The sequence below is a fragment of the Phyllostomus hastatus genome, unplaced genomic scaffold (genome assembly GCF_019186645.2).
Source record: "Phyllostomus hastatus isolate PE091 unplaced genomic scaffold, TTU_PhHast_1.1 phas_scaffold_78, whole genome shotgun sequence".
Classification (NCBI taxonomy): Eukaryota; Metazoa; Chordata; class Mammalia; order Chiroptera; family Phyllostomidae; genus Phyllostomus; species Phyllostomus hastatus.
The window spans coordinates 68,505,171-68,522,185 of record NW_025334041.1 but is presented as its reverse complement, the minus strand read 5'-3'; the positions used below and the strand labels follow the sequence as shown (position 1 = coordinate 68,522,185).

General features: G+C 47.1%; 1 protein-coding gene across 5 annotated transcripts in view; it reads left to right on the top strand.

The window, feature by feature from the left end:
* Positions 1-12,307, top strand: part of CHST10 (carbohydrate sulfotransferase 10) — a 32,144-nt gene extending 19,837 nt beyond the window's left edge. For all 5 annotated transcript variants that reach the window (XM_045828646.1, XM_045828648.1, XM_045828647.1 and 2 more), the window contains exons 5-7: positions 5,493-5,727; positions 8,968-9,073; positions 10,473-12,307. In XM_045828646.1, the coding sequence (XP_045684602.1) occupies positions 5,493-5,727; positions 8,968-9,073; positions 10,473-11,010 (879 nt within the window). In that variant the 3' untranslated portion in view covers positions 11,011-12,307. The remainder of the gene's footprint in view (positions 1-5,492; positions 5,728-8,967; positions 9,074-10,472) is intronic.
* Positions 12,308-17,015: the final 4,708 nt, after the last annotated feature.

Here is a 17,015-nt window from a genome sequence, read left to right as displayed (position 1 = left end):
ATGGAAAGAATTAAGGAAATTGATATATGGTGACTTGAATCAATAAGGTAGGGTAAGAATTTTGCAAAAGGAATAAAGGGCTTTGAGACAAGGGCACTGCTAGGATGCTGCAGCTCTGGGAAGAGGGACACATGTCATCCTGGCAGTCACTCTCTGCATAGACTGCTGGCCCACAGGCGCCGTGTGCGGTGGAAGTGCCGCACCTGACTATACCTTACAGTTCCTTGGTTTCAGTGTGTCTGGTGTGGCAGTACTGGACCTGGATTTCCACGCAGTGTTCTCTGTCCCCTTCTCTGTCCTGCCCTCTCCCATTGATTCTCCGTAAAATCAGATGTGAGGAGAAAGCAAATGGAACAGTGGTCAGATGTAATTCACTCACACCGAGGATTGTCAGATGGTGAGCTCAGCATGTTTTCCCCAAAGAGAGGTGATTTATGAAGGAGATCAGGTCGCATAGCTTACCACTAAAAGTTTATTTTGTATATGATGTAGTTGAATATGTGAATGGAAAATAGAAAGTAGTATCAGACATTAAAATTGGTTTTGTATACTTGCAGGGGAAAAATAGAAGGTGAATTATCAGTCAGCAAACACAATTGAATGAGAACAATTTTTTTCTTTGTAGATAATGCCTAAGCTTTAAAAAACAAATTCAGAAAGTGACAGATTTTTCTGCAGTTTCTCAATAGAACTTGTTTAGAGGTGCTGCCCTGTGATGCACTGCTTGTTAGTGTCATCTGTGATCAGGATTAGATCTGACGTTTGAAATAATTACAACAGACCGAGAAGAGAGAGACTCTTGGATAAGTGAGTCAGAGAGGGGTTTGATGAGGGAGTGAGGTTAGATTAGGCCAAAGCAAGAAGGCAGTTTGGCTGGTGCTGGTCCCAGGAGGCCAGGGCAGCCGGCTGTGCTCCTTGGGGAGCATCCGAGGGGTGTCTGCAAAGGAGCAGAGTGGTAGGTCTGCAGGTGCTCTCTCTCTCTGTCCCACAGTGTCTTCACTGCAGGAAGGAGCCATTATGAGTCCCTAAGACATTCTTCCCTCTACCAGGGAAACCCAGGAAAATCAATCAAACACAGGAGAGAGCAAGAGTATCCTGCAAAAGGTTATGTGTATCAGGGAGTTTGGTTGTAGCAGATCCATGAAGGAAAAGCAGGGAGCTGGGTAGTGGGGCAGAACCTGTACTATCCCAAAATTTCCAGTGTCCTCGTTCTCGGAGGCTTATGTCCTCCTCCTGCTAAGTAACTGACCCAGTTCCTTGGGGAAGACTTGTTGTTACCACTGGCCCATAAATGAACTACCTGGCAAGCCTAAAATATTTTAACAGATACAACAAGGGCATTTTGGTCCATTTAATAAAGTTTGTTTAGAGGGACCATCTGCTTTGAAATCTTGGGGAGAAGTTCTTTGTAACTTGAAGGGAATAAATAGAGCAGCAGAAACATTTCAAAATACTGCGTAACAGGGCCATAACCAGAAGCTGCCAAAGGATGGGGCTGGAGAAACAGGTTACCTAGTCAGCATTGCCTTTTCCTCACCATCTACCCTCACATGCACACCCCGCACATCACACACACATACATGCAGTGCCACATGTGCTCTTAATCAGGTAAGGCTTTCCCGGTGTCTCCACAAAAATGCAGTGACTGTATCTAGGCGCAGAGTAAATATTTGTCAAATGAATGATTCTCTAGCCTAACAAAGCAGTAGAATTTTGAATTGAGCATTAACAAAAGGCCTTTGTGTTACAGATATTCTAAGTTCTGAAGTAGGGCCAAGGGGTGCCATACTTTGGAACTTGAACTTTGTTTTATCTGTGTTGCCTTTTCAAATCAGCCTTGTTTTGAGAAGGAAAATCAAATGAGCCCATCTTGGGTCCACTTTCCTTGTCAACTGCATGATTCATCTCCATGATTTACTGGGCAGTGGAAAGGCCCTGAGGAAGGCTTCAGGAAGTGGCTGGAAAGAGTGGGTGTCACTCTGTAGAAAAAAGGAGGAAGGGAAGAAGAGAGGGGCCTGTGGATAGTGAGAAAGGGACAGGCTGGCCCTGCAAGGAAATCCAGAGGGGGCTGTCATAGATGTTTGTGGAAGACAGTGCTGAAGAAAGAGAAAAACGATGTGCTTGTTTTGTGGAGCCTCCTTTGGGTGTATAAAATACCCAAATGTGGCAGAATTAATCTGTAGATCACTGTGTAGACTTTTCTAGAGCTTTCCAGAGGTCTTTATAGGTGCCCACATCCCTAGTCAGTATTTTTAAATCAACTTTTTTAATGAAGAAGTAATACATACTTGTGTATTTTAAAGAAACACCCAAAATTGGAAGGAAAGAACATTTCCTTTTTAAAAACCATTCATTTAGGTGTTATATGGTCTCTGATTCTATTTCCCCAGGATAAACGCAATTATGTTTCTCTGTAATGCAGATTAAAGAGAAGGGCAGCGTTTTTCTCGACAGCCATATTGTACCAGAAGTGTACTGCTATGGGTGAATGCTGGAGCACCTCTCCATTCTGTCTCACCTAAAGCCCACCCCCACCCAAATGTCCTTAGGAGAGCACATTTCCTGAGCCAAGGATACAGGCAGAAATGTCTGTTGTTTTCCAGGCAAAATCAGTGAGAGACACGCACTGAGATATCCCGGCAAAGTGATGAAAGTGCTAGAATCATAACAGGAAAAATGTTACAAGCCACCCAGGTATTAAAAATGCATTGGCTACAAAGAAGTGACAGTGGGGGGTGGGGGTAGACTTCTCTGCTGTATTTGCTGCCAGAATACAGTGAAGCCTCTGCTCAAGAATTTTGTGGGGCCCTGGCTGGTGTGGCTCAGTGGATTGAGTGCCAGCCTGCAAACCAAAGGGTCTCCAGTTTGATACCCAGTCAAGACACATGCCTGGGTTGTGGGCACTCACATCCCGGTGGGGGGTGCTCAAGAGGCAGCCATACACTGATGTTTCTCTCCCTCTTGATGCGGACCCCGGCTTGTGGGGTCTGCCACATTGTAGATGAGGCATGAGAAATCCACGCAGACTACCAAGTCCTGTGGACGAAAAGGGATGGCGTGACTTCTCTCTCAAGGGGAGAAAAAGCCTCAGAGTACCTCGGCCACCCTCTCAAGAGGAGAGCACCCAACCCTTGCCTTCACAGGCTTTTATTGGGTTCGATTTGCACAGGAATAAAGTTCATCAATCATTGTCAGGCAGAAATGATTAAACAATAGATAATATTCAAAGAACTCTGAGGGCTTATTCTGAGTCAGGGTCAGATAGTTAAAAGGCCATAAAACTGTGGGGAACAAACTCACTTCCTGCTTGGTCCCTTATTATTTAAGTTGAGGGTGTTAGCAAAGTAGGGTGTTTCATAGGATTTTATGCATTCTTACTTAGGCCTGATCACCCTAGAGAACCCGCCCTTTCCAGCACAGGGCCACACCCACCTCCAGCATTGTTTCAAGCTTAAGTCAGGCTGGGGAAGTAAGGCAGCCAAGAGATTAGCAGACTTCTTGGAGACAAAATGAGGACTCAGGCTATGTCAAAGCCAAGGGGCAAGAGTCCATCACCCGCTTTTGCTATAGCCCCCCAAGTCCTTCCCTGGGGGCTCCTCGTGTGTGTGCCTGTCTTAGGTCATCCCCCCCTTGAGCAATCTTACCCATCATTAGCTAACTGATCCTGCATTGGGGGCCAGGCAGGGCAAAGTAAAAGAGGCAGGGGAGATAAGCTTTGTCTCCTTAGTGGCTTATGCTCACTCATCCTTAGCCATGGGGGGTTACAGCTTCTGAAACCAGGCAGGGCAATTCCCAGCACTCTGTCTTTCTCCCTCCTTTCCCCTCTCTCTAAAAATGAATACATAAAATCTTTAAAAAAAATTTTGTGGGAAGAAATGTGACTCATATTTTCATTCAAGTTCTGTGTGAAGGCAACAGAGGACCTGTCTTAGCTGCACATGAGCTAGAAGTTATGCCTCCTGTATACTGTGTTTCTGAGGTGGCAAAAAGTTATTAAAAGACCTATTCTAGATAACTCAGAGGAGTCAGAACTAGCACTTCAAAAATGGTGGCATCGCAGAATAAAAGAAGTATAGCCATTCCCTTGTGTAGCTGTAACTGAACTCAAGTTCAGCTGCCTGCCCTATGAAAGCCAGTACTCAAGAGGCAGGTGCTGATGTAAAGGAAAGTTGTATCTTTTCAGGTGCTGGCCACATGGAAGATGGGAACTCATGTCACAAAGCCCCCACCTGTCAGTGGAGGCAGAGGTTTTTATAAGGAGGGAGAGGGGAACAGAATAGAGAGATCAGGGGCGGGGATTGCAAGTTCCCTACATGCAGATGAGCACAGTCCATTCTGATAGGGCAAGTGACGGTCCGGTGTGTGTCATCCTGGTTTAGCCATCCCAGCTTCATGTCATCTCAACTTCATGTCATTCTGGATCCATGGTTGAAGGTCAGCAAATCTCCCGGAGCTGGGATGCATGAAGGTCAGTGTCTGTATCTTTTGAAGCTAGTTTCTAGGATTCTTATATAAACACATTGTTTATCTCTAAGCTACATATTAGAGTCAGCACTTACAGGATAATGTCAAAAGAATCTTGGGGTGGGTTATAGTTCCCTTTTACAATTTCCCACTGTTACGTAGCTTGGATCCCAGGCTCAGAAACCTAGCCAGGGGCTGAGCTCTCAGCTGTCCCCATGGTCCCAAGCTCATTGGGTCTTTAGCACACCCGCCCCTGCTCGGTTTTTAGGCCCACTTTCCCAGTGAGCATAGGTTTCTGGCATCAGAGCCTTCACCCCACAGTTCACATGGATTTTCCCACCTGGTCTGATAACTCCTTTGAGAACTAACTACTGCTGGAGTGCTCCAGCGTTTGCTCCCAGTGGCTGAACTTCAGTAAGACTGACATGACTGCCAAGCAAAAGCCTCCCCTCTCCTTAACTACCCTTACAGAGAAACTCCATCATATGCTTTTTACTGAGGAAACAGAGTCATGATTTCTACATTTGCAAAACATGCTGAATGACCTGAGGTTTTTATTTTTATTTTACTTAATAAACCAGACATACTGGTATACCAGAATAGCTTCGAAACATTCACCCTGTGTGCAGACAGCCGGCCCTTAGATACGGTCCACATGTGCATACTCACAGTCACGTGGAGGGAGATGCTCAAGAGAATGAAGGCGGCAGAAACTGGCCTTCACTGAAACCGTGAGTGAGAAGTATCCTACAGTTTCCAGGAAATTATGGGTCATCATTTGTCAGCAAAGTGACCAGCAGACAGTCACCCCCCACTCCTCAGTTTGTCCAAGCTGAGGATGAAGGAACAAGAGGGTTTGCTGTCTCTGATTGAATGTGAAGGCACATCAGGTCCACAGGGCCCTGCTCATGTCTGTGATAGGCAGAGGTGTGTGCCCAGCACGAGGCCAGGGAGCAGGGCCTCCTGAGGGGCATCCTGTCTTGTACTAATGAAGCCTTTGTGCCCTTTTGCCTCCCTGTTACCTGCAGCCTACTGGGAAGATGCTTTCAGACAGGCAGCTTGTTCAGCCCTTGGTCTATATGGAGCGCCTGGAGCTCATCCGAAATGTCTGCAGGGATGAGGCCCTGAAGAACCTCTCACACACTGCAGTGTCCAAATTCGTCCTGGACCGAATATTTGTCTGTGACAAGCACAAGATCCTTTTCTGCCAGACTCCCAAAGTAGGCAACACCCAGTGGAAGAAAGTGCTGATCGTGTTAAATGGTGCGTGCCGTGCCTGTTGTCTGCCCCACATGAGAGGCTTCAGGGTTTGCCGTGGGAAAGTCACCGTGACCTGGGTGGGGGGACAGAAGGAGGCAGAAAGCAGCCACAGGAAGGTGCATCTCCTAAGAGGGGCTGATAACCTTTCAGACAGTTCTCCATCGTGCTTTTCCTACTAGCGTTGTACTTTAAAAGTTGGTGGGGAAAAGTGGACTTAAAATATTCCATCTTTAAAGTACAATGGAGTGTAGAGTATTTTGATATTTTGTTATTCAGTAGCAAAGCATTATGTTCATTACGCAGTGAGCCTGTATCTGCTGTGAGAACATGTGTGTTGCAGCGGTGTGGAGCGATAGGAGTGCCACACGTGGGCTCAGCCGTGCATGGTCTGTTGTGCAGTGTAAAGATAGGCCCAGACAGCAGGTCAGTAAATAAGTACGGCTATATTCCAATAAAATTTTATTTAGGCACACTAAAAAAAAAGTCGGTGGGGTTAATTTAGACACTGATTGTTTTCAAAAGGCCACTGCTGAGGCCACAGTCTCCTTGCTTTCCGCAGCAGAGTGCCCACCTCAGGCAGCCTGCCCACCCAGTGGGTCCCTGTTCGTCTCTTCAGATTCATAGCACTGATTCCTACTAGTCACTGGCTTTGTCCTCGTAAGTCAAGGCCCCGCATTCACTGAGCTGCCAGGAAGCTACCCCCATAGCTGTCCTTCCTGTGCTGAGAAGGAAGGGCTGGGCTCCCCGTACCTCAGTGCCTGGGAGGGGAGCCCTGCCAGTGGGTGTGGGGGCCTCCTTCCCCCCAGACAGCATTCTGTGCCACCTGGGTGGGTAAAGAGGGTCTCCACTTTACACCAAGCATTTATATTCAAAGTATTTAACTGACCTGTTTCAGGAAATCTGATGTGTTCTTGGAAACAGATTAGATCACTGAAAAGTGACCTCATACATTATAGTTTTTGATTATTCACTACTCTTTTCAAACACCGTATTTATTAGTTTAAACCCCACTTACTCTGAACGGATCCCGGGTCATTATGGGCTCTGTCACACTCAACTTTGAACGAAGCATGGGTCTGGTTGACATCAGTGCAACTTCCGGATGAAGAACCAGACCTGGGACCCCTGCGGAGGGTGGCCTGGGTCTCCGTCCGCCAGCCCCTACTGCTGCCGCCTTCCCACTGGTCAGTCTGTTGCCATTTGGCCTTTTCATTGGTTGGTTGGGGGACCGGGGAGGGAGACACTCGCCTCATGTGCTTGAGCAATCTGATAGCGTATTGAAATTTTGACTTTGTAGAATAAGGTTACAAATCAAATTTAAAACAACAAATGTATGAGTCTTAGAAATCTGCCACCACAGTATGAAAAGCATTGGTGTTTAAAGAAGTAACACCCACTTCCAAGGGCAGGGCAAAAACAGGAGCAGGTGTGCCAGGTGACGTATAGGCACACCTCAGAGATCCTGTGGCTTCTGTTCCAGACCCCTGCAGTAGAGTAAGTAGTGCAATGAAGCAAGTCACAATCTTGTTGGTGGAGGGTCTTGCCTTCAATTTACAAAAATTCAGTTTGTAAAAAGACACAGCGTCTGTGAAGTGCAATAAAAGAAGGTACACCTATAACAGAAAAACAGATGGTCCTTGTGGCTGACTTCTGCTGGCCCTAGATGCACCTGGATGGGAACAGGTACCTGAGCAGGTCCACGTACAAATCCACTGAGTTGGTTCACTTCCCAGTCTTGCTCATTTTAGAGCCATCCACAGCAATTGGCATACAGTTCCGGACGGGTGCTTAAACCTGTGGGGGAAGGCTGAGCTGAAGAGACAACACAGTGGCCACTGCTCAGATGGTCCAACAGATTTTTCCCTGCTGGACTCCAAGTTAACATGACAGGATTAACACAGGATGGAAGTAAAGGTTTGCAGAGGCTTGGGTAAGAGCTCAGACAGTGATGCTTTATTTCCATCGTCTAAAATGGGAAACGAATAAAAACTGCCCAACCCACCAACCCAAGGATGCCCCTCACTGTCTGATTCATCGGCCTGCCTTCCAGCACTATGGCTCTGGATCCTCCTGTTTTCTTAGTCGCTGCTTGTCCTCCCAGGCCCCTGCTTCAGTCTCTGATGTCACTCCCAGGACACTAACTTCATTCCCACACTAAACATCTGTGCCACTAGCTGTCTGGTGTTCTGCAAGGTTCCCTAGCGATGTGGACTCCGATCACTGGGGTCTGTGTGGTGTGGATGCGATGAACAAAGTCACAAGTCCTGTGGCAAAAAGGGACGGCACGGCCACTCTGAGAGAGAGGGCCCCAACCCTTGCCTGGACAGGCTTTTATTGCTTTTCTGGGAGCATTACCTCAAGGATGGTCCTCATGTACTATGCACAGGTTCACTTTAGGTGATTACCTTTTACAGATAACAAAGGAGAAGATGTTGCTAATTACTTCAAAGAAAAGGATGTTGCAAATGCAGGGGGAAAAGTGGTTGAACCGGTTATACTACTCCATCCTTGGGAGGTTTAGCACAGACTTTAGGAAGTTACAGTAAGCACCTGCTGCTTCAAATCAGGGTGAGGGAGTTTTAGCAAAAGCAAGCCTCAAAGTAGCCTGGGTACAATGCAGGCCTGGTTCTCCATGGGAAAACTGATCCATGGGCCCGGTTCCTGTATGCCGACTCACTCCCTACCAGTTTTTCAAATCAGGCTGGGCTACATTTGCCACTGCCACATGGATCAGTTCCCCATAACGTAGGAACCACCTTAGGCCCAGGGATGTGGTCCTGGGAGCACTTTGCCTCCCCACAGTAATGGGCCTGTGACGGTGCTAGGGGTGTAGACAGTGTGTTTCATGGTCCTGCTGTGCTGGCATGTCCCCAGTTTCCTGGTAGAATGAGTGGTGTTGGTCTTAGGCACTCTGTCGGCATGCAATGATCTGTTCATCATGGCAGATTCAACCCAATTCTAGTGCGTTCCAGGGATAGATATTGTCCTTTCCACTCCTTGCTCCCTCCCTTACCCTCCTCCTCCCACCTTGTCTGTTTCCTCTGGTTGGCTTACAGATTACCAAAAGCTTTTTTTCCCACTCTCATCTTGTCATGTGAAGTCGTCTTAGTTGGAATTAAAAGGCCTCATCCTGGATTTGGGGGATGACTTGTGGGGAACATGGGCCCAGGTCAAGAGATGGAAATCTTCTCTAAAGGTAGCACTGAGGTGGCCAACACAATTTTTCCCTTGTTTACTTCCCAGGAGCCTTTCCTTCCATTGAAGAGATCCCTGAGAACGTGGTTCACGACCATGAAAAGAACGGCCTCCCTCGTCTTTCCTCCTTCAGCAACACAGAAATTCAGAAGCGGTAGGAACAGGTTTCTGTGGGGAGGGGCATTTTGATAAAACCCCAGACTCAGTTCCATACTTGCCCTGCGTCCCAAGGACTCCTCGCATGCGGCCGAGCATGTGCCCAGAGTTCAGTGCACCTAAATTCAGAAGTCTTGATGAGAACTTCAGAACAACTATCCACCCTTATCTTTGTGCAGCCCATTCAGGTGAAGGTTATATCATTTTCCTAATAGAAATGAGTGGTCGATTTTGTTTTGCTTTGGGTATGCTAAATTTTATGGACTTCTTCCTGAATATGATCATTATTTCATAAGAAAGGGTTTAGGTTGCAAGGAAACCCCACTTAGTTTTTCATTTTTCCCAAAGGCGTTATCCCTGCTTCCACAGTAGCTGCCCTAGGAGTGCTGGTGTGGGCCGGACCTAGCACAGACCGGGAGACCGGCCCCAGCGGTCACAGCAAGGATGGGCACTGGCTTTTACAAATTAGTTAGCTAATAAATTGAAAGGTTCCCTTTATGAGTTATGACATGGCCCCATACAACAATGTTTAAAAGGGATAAGAAAGTCAGGGACCAACGAACTTTACCCTCTGTCACTCTTCAACACCTTTTCATTGGTTCTAGCCCTGGTTGCCCATTCTTCCCAACCCCTACAAACCCTTCAGGGTGTAGGTGCTAGGTGCCAGACCCAGAATTTGGGCCAGGGCTGTCCTGTTACCCTCCTGCTCTCCTATGTCTCGGGGTTTTTATGAGAGGAAATGAGTCAAGCCCTGCAGAGCATTGACAGCAGTTTCTGGCCTGGAGTAAGCACACCTACGACAACAGTGCCCTTGCTGTTTTGTCATCGCCGTCACTGCTGCAGGCCCTTTGCTCCCTGGTGCCACCATTGCCTCTCCTGCAGGCCTCCCAGGCCGCCACTCCCGCCAGCTGGGGCCTGAAGCTTCCTTCTCCCTCTTCTCCTACCACGTCCTCTCATTTTTGCTACCCCTGGCAATTTTGAATTGAATCTTTAAAGATATAAAGTAACTTTCTCTGGCCTCAGCTGTTCCTAACTCATTCAGAATTCCTGCCCTTAGGATTTTCTGCTCAAAGACAAAACTTTTAAACACTCTTAAAGTTTCAAAATATTCAAGTAAAACAAAACATGGGTTAAATGGATGTTCTCACAGCGCCCCCCAAGGGTGAGGGGGGAGTGCTGTGGCCTTGGACAGTGACAGCGTCTGAGGCTGCCTTTGCTCACCTGCAGCCAGGCCGCCAGCGGGTGGTGTGGGAGTGGATTGAGGAGGAGGCTCGCCCGGGCAAGGGCTCAGGACCCAGCGGCTGCTGCTCCACTGCCACTGTCCACTCCTGCCACCCTCACGGCCGGCACCACCAACAGCATCCACTTAACCTCTCATTTCTCATTTTTTTCTTTAGCTTGAAAACCTACTTCAAATTTTTTATTGTAAGAGATCCCTTCGAAAGACTGATTTCTGCTTTTAAGGATAAATTTGTTCACAATCCCCGCTTTGAGCCTTGGTACAGGCATGAGATTGCCCCTGGCATCATCAGGAAATACAGGAAGAACCGGACAGAGACCCGGGGGATCCAGTTTGAAGATTTTGTGCGCTACCTGGGCGATCCAAACCACAGATGGCTGGACCTTCAGTTTGGGGACCACATTATTCACTGGGTGACGTATGTAGAACTGTGTGCGCCCTGCGAGATAACATACAGTGTGATTGGCCACCATGAGACCCTGGAGGATGACGCCCCTTACATCTTAAGGGAGGCCGGCATAGACCACCTGGTGTCATACCCCACCATCCCTCCGGGCATCACCGTGTATAACAGAACCAAGGTGGAGCGCTACTTTCTGGGCATCAGCAAACGGGACATCCGCCGCCTGTATGCCCGTTTCCAAGGGGACTTTAAGCTCTTTGGGTATCAAAAGCCAGATTTTTTGCTAAACTAATGTGTAGGACTGTGAATTCAGATACCCTTGTTAGACCAGAGGCTCAGCAGATGGAGACCTAAGCACAGGAATGATGCTTCCTCCATCACCCTCCTGAAGACGCCCGAGTCGGCAGTGGGCCACGGGTGCCTCGGCCGATAAAGCTGCACCCTGACCGTGACGGCGCAGTTTGAACATCAGGTGCCCTTAGCGCCTTCGTCCCCTACCCCCGACCAATGCCAGTAGGTCTTTGCTGTCCTTAGGGAAAAGAACTAAACACTTACAGTCTAAAGACCAGGAGGAAAAATTATATGACAGTAGGAGTCATTTCCCTCAGCTGTCAAGGAGGCGGGTACACTGCAGCTCCCCTGGATGGTGGAGATCCCCTAGACGGGGATCATAGGAGTAGCACACAGCACTTTCAGGGGACCTGAAAAGATTGTGGCATGCAGAAATTACAGGGGCTAATACAGGCCCAAATCTGCATAATAAAATTATACCCCTGGCCTTCATCTTGGCGCTGCTATAATCATAAACCATTCTTTCCATGACTGTCTTGTTCCTGTGACATTCAGGGGTGACCCAAGAGCACTTTTCGGCAGCCTGTCTTTTCAGAATCCATGCCTGTGTGCTACCAGTCCATATTTCTGAGCCTCTGCCAGCCAAAGGATTATCTCATTCAGCCCAAGAAATATAATTTTGGAAAGTGACGGGACTGGAGTGTATATTCTTTCCACCTGAGAAAGCGAACATCTTTGGGGGCCTTAAAGTGGCACGGGCAAAGGAAGAGCTGGCTGGGTTCTGGAGCTCAGGCTGCTGTGGACTGGGGCGTGCCCATCCTGACTGTTGTCCCTCTTTGTCTTTGTCCCGTCTGGATGGGCAATGGGGACTTCTCTTCCTTTCTCCTCCAGGGCCCTCCCCTGGGGCTGAAGGCCAGCAGGGCAGCATTGCAGTCAGTGCAATTGACTCATTTGGTTCTCTTCTCACCCATCTGCTCACCACTGGACCTGTTTTTGATGGTGCCATCACCCTGGACTCTGAGTTGGATAGTGAGGTTCACCAGCAATAAAATCCTGGGCTGAGGCAGCCTCCAATAATACATCTTCCCGGCACTGAGGAGCGAGCCACGGCCACTCTGTCAGGTGCCTTCTGACCCTGAGCGCCCTTGAGATACGGGATTGTTTCCTTGTGAAAAGTCCCAAGTGCCCATGAGCCAAGCTATTCTTCTAGGCAACCTCAACCTTCCTTTTCTCAGAAGGGCTGCCTGAGTCTGTAAATGTGAAAGTAAATTAAAATAAAAAAATATGTCTAAACCTGACATGCGCTGCCCTTCCAGGGTGGGTTCCCGAGGCCTGGCAACGGGGAAGCGAGTGCAGGAGTGCTTGCATGGCAGCTGGTGATGGGCCTCCGGAGGGAAGGCTCCAGTGAGGTGGTGCAGCAGCGCTGCTGTGGTGGCGGTCAGCGTGTCAGCCTTTCGTGCTTAGTGGACACATGAAGGATATAACATGGGTTATTTTTCTATAGTCTTGTCAAAGTCATTTCACACCTAATCAGCTGACTGATTACCTCTTTCATATTTGAAACACAACTGTGAATAATATATTTGAACTTAAGGCCTTAAATTTAGTCCTAACTTTTTTAAAAATAGCTTTTTTTTTTTTCTGAAATAAGGGTTGGAAAGTTGGGTCCCCATGTGTCCCTTAGTCCTCTGGCTTTTAGATTTAGGTCATTTTTCTTTGCATTTGGGTTGTTTTCCTAACCGATTTCGCCAGGCAAGGCAAGGAGGGATCACCACCAGGACATCTGGACATTTCACAGCATGTCCACAGCATTTGTTCCCCACCGCCACCCCCTGCCTCGTGGCTCCTGACCCCCACAGCTGCCCCACCACGATCACCCTCTGCTGAAGTCATTCACTGTCTTCAGTCTCCAAACCACTTCCTACCCTGGGCCTTAGGAGTAGGCACCCATTCTGCCGCTGCAGGCAGTTTCCCCCTTGCTGCTGTGCAGGGGGAGCTTTACAAATGCCACCTGGAGCTAACCTGGCTGGTTCCTTCCAAGAACCAAACACTCTGCCTGTAGTGGAGACTTCCCCTGCCTGGCAGGTGTCTTCTAGGCAGCTGTCTCAACCTGTGCCCATGCCTGTCCCAGGAGCGCATTGTCCTCAGCCCTGTGCCTTCTCAGCTGACCCTGAACCTGCCAGAGGGGTGGAGTTGGAGGGCCTTATGGACGGGGCACTAAGATGGGTTTGGGGCTGAGGTGTCACCAAGGGTCAGGGCTTACAGCTTGTTCCTGGGCAGAGACACCTCCAGGTAAGGAGATGGGCAGCTAGAGGGGGTGGCTGATGGGAAATGTCTAGGTGAGAACTCAGGAGTGACATTAAGCCTAGATTTGAAAGAAGCATAAAAAGCAACTCTGTATCCAAGAAGAGGTCTTAAGGCATGGAGGGCTGTTCCTAAATTTACAAATTTAACATTGGGTTGACTTACTAGGCTTGTGTCATAAATCACTTTCTCTTACTGGATTTCTCTCCTGTCCACACATGTTAGTTTTATTGGTCTTATGTTGAAAACCATTACAGTGAAGTGTCCGGAGCTGAGATGAGGTTTGATGTGCACAGTGGCTGCCTGTACACAGAGATGCTGCAGTCCGCCGGGTGTGAGGGATGTGAGGGACCCAGGCAGCGTCCCTCTGGGGATCCTGGGAGCCAGAACCTCTGAGTGGGCAGGGGTCCCAGAGGGTTCCTCAGGGATGTTGGTCGCCTCCCCCCACCCTGCTTCCCACTCTAAACCCCAGCATGACCTGTTCAACTGAAATCTCCACAAGCAGGGAAGAGCAGAAACCTGGACTGGAAGGGGGAAAATAAGATGGCAGCTAAATATGAGTCAGAAGAAGCCTTACCACCTGTTTGAAGAAAATTAAGTTGTTCAAGGTACCTTTTCCAAAGCCCTGCACCAGGGCTGTGAGGGTCCAGAGCTAAGCAGAATAGCAGGCTCACGAGAGAGGAACGGTTTCCGGCTGAAGTGACAGGTACACTGACTGGGAGGATGGAAGCGGTAGAGAGCAGGAATTACAGGTTTCTTCTTTGCTCCTAAGCCAGTTCCCCTGGAAACTTAATAGTAGCTGCCTTGTAGTCATCTAAGACAAGGCCTGGATGGGAGTATAACATTTGTAATGTGTTTCTCTCAAGGCTGAGTCACTTTGTTTACCTGATATCTCAGTGGGGCTTGGTCAGAGCCTTCTTCAGTCTTACTTGCTGTTGTCTGGAATCATCAGGTATTCAATTCTTGTAACTCTGCAGGGACCCAAATTTCTGGAATTTTTGTTTGTGCTTACCAATTTATACTGGTCAGTTCTCTCTTCCCATCATACATACCCCCTTCACAAATATGGAGAGGATCAATCAATGCACATTACCATTTGCCTCTTCTCTAGCAGTCTGTTTGTTCTTTGTCGTCCATATTATCACAGGTGACAGTTTCACTCAGTATTTCTCCACCACATAACAACATACCATGAGTCTCAGTCCAGTTCCCTTTCTCCCTCCATTCCTTCCTCCCTTTCAATCTCTTTCCTTTCTTCTTTCTTCTTTCTTTTTTCTTCTTTCTTCTCTCTTTCTTTTTGCCAGCTCCTAACCACTAAACTTTCAGGTGTTTTATGTTTCTGTAACTGCAGCACCAGTATCAAGATTAAAAAATTTCTTTATTAGATAACATTAGCTGCTATAACAAATAAACATGAAGATTTCAGTAACTTAATAAAATGATTATTTCTTACACACATAACAATCCAATGGTCTGTTCCTTGTAGGCAGGGATTTTTCCACTTTATGGCCCCGTCATGTCCAAGGATCTCATGGTAAAGAGTACAGAGCACGGGAGACATAATGATGGACCAGGTGTGGAAATGGACCACGGTCTTCACTCTTTTGGCACAGAGGAATTTCAAAGAGAGCAGAATCTGCCTCCCCAGTCCTATCCATATATGTCAAGGCAGATAAGCTAGGTCATCATTGTCCTGCAAGTCTGAGGGCTTATGGTTGCCAACAGAACACTGGGTTAAATTAACCTAAATCCTGTTCATGCTGCAAGGAAGCCTCAGGTCAGTTATCTATTATTGAAAAGAATTTTTAAAACAGACATCTCCTCATATTTCCTGCTTTCCTTTACCCCAAATCAGCCACTTCCCCTCCTCCCACCCAAGAGTATGTGATTCTCAAGGTTAGGGACTTTTCCCATATATTACTGTAGCTCCAGATCCTGAACACAGCAGGTGCTCCATAAATGTTGATTCAACTAGGTAGAGTCATTGGGAACACTGTTTTTTTACAGGGATGCTCATTGACCCCCTTGGTTACCCATCCACTGCACACCTTGGCATGGCTGCAGCAGCCATTACATTTCCTTCCTCTCCAGATGCCTGCATTTAACTGTGGAGTAGTGATTGACAGATGCTACTTCTACCCCACCCCAAAGCTTGAGAAGAGGGGTGCTAAATAAAGGGATGTACACACACACAGAGAAGCCAATTTCTAAATGTATGCTCTTACAGGGTGTGCTTTGCCTTTTCCCTTAGGAAAGTGCCCTATGTAAAAGAATAATAACAATTTGCACTTTCATCTTGTAAAGTAACAAGTGTAAGATACACTTTAGAACTTCCGTATTCTGTACATTTTAGCACAATGATCTGAGAACGCTTGGTCACAGCTCAACTCAGGTCACAGTGCTGATCTTTCTGTCTCTCTAGTTTTGCCTTTAGCAGATATTTCACATAAATGGAATCACACAGTGTGTAAATTCTTCAGTATGGTCTCTTTCCCTTAGCAAAGTCTTTTAGGTTCATCCATATTGTCACGTGTCAATATTTCATTCCTTTTACTGCCAAGTAGGTATTCCATCCTGTGGAAATAATCACATTTTGTTTATTTATTCACCATTTCACGGATATTTGGATTGGTTAAAGTGTTTGGCTCTTATAAATCATGTTGATATGAACATATACATTCAAGTCCTTGTGTATATATTTTTCCTTGGGTAGATACCTAAGCACGGAATTGGTGGTCATAGACTCGTAGTGTTTAATAAAAGGATAAACCAATTAATGATTTTAAAGAAGTTTCTAAAGTGCAAAAATACTAGAACCAACCTTCATGTTACATAGAGTGTAAAGCTAAAGAACTACTCATAGCAATACACTGCAAAATTATCTACAAACTGGAAGGATAATAAATTCAGCAGCAATGCATTCTAGTCTTTATTTGGTCAGTAGATATTAGATATAGCGACCAAACCTGTAGACTTGGGCCAGTGACCACCCCACAGAAAGGTGTGGTCACCCAGCCCAGGCCAGGAGAGCTGGGGCCTCAGGACCTCTGCTCTGGGAAGCAGCGGTGACTGTCTGTCTCCTCCTCCCCTGCCCCCCAACAAAACTATATACATGAAACCTCATGGTTAGCTTCATTTAATTTTCTGATGTTTTACAATTTTTGCCATTCCAATTATGGTACCTCTCACTGATCTTCATTCAAAATAGCCAGTTGTGGAAATGCATAAAATTTTGGATAAATCAAGACTGGTTCTTGAGGAGAAAAGTGTCAAGGATCTCTGAACTGCATAGTATCATGTACGCTTCCAAGTATGAGAAGAGGAATAGGTTCTACCTATTTTATGGTTGGGGACATCAAAGAAAGAGCTGCACAAGGTAAGGGGTTCTGGGGCCCCCAGGCCCCATTTACAAGCGGTCCAGTTGCAGTTTTTCTGCCAGAGTTGTTTCACCATCTTCCTCCAGGGGGCGCTGTTTCCTATGTTAGTTCCCACTAATCCCAGGTTCTCTTCTTGGGAACCGGGAAACTCACTAAGATAGGCTTAGAAGCTGTAATGATGACGGAACCAAACACTACTGTGCTGAAATTAGGCCCAGAGCAAACATGGTCAGGTTTTCTCTACTGAAAAGCTAGAGAGTAGGAAATCAAACTAAGTCTACAGAGAGCTTGCCAACAATCTCAGAGCTGTGGAAAATGAAGTTGT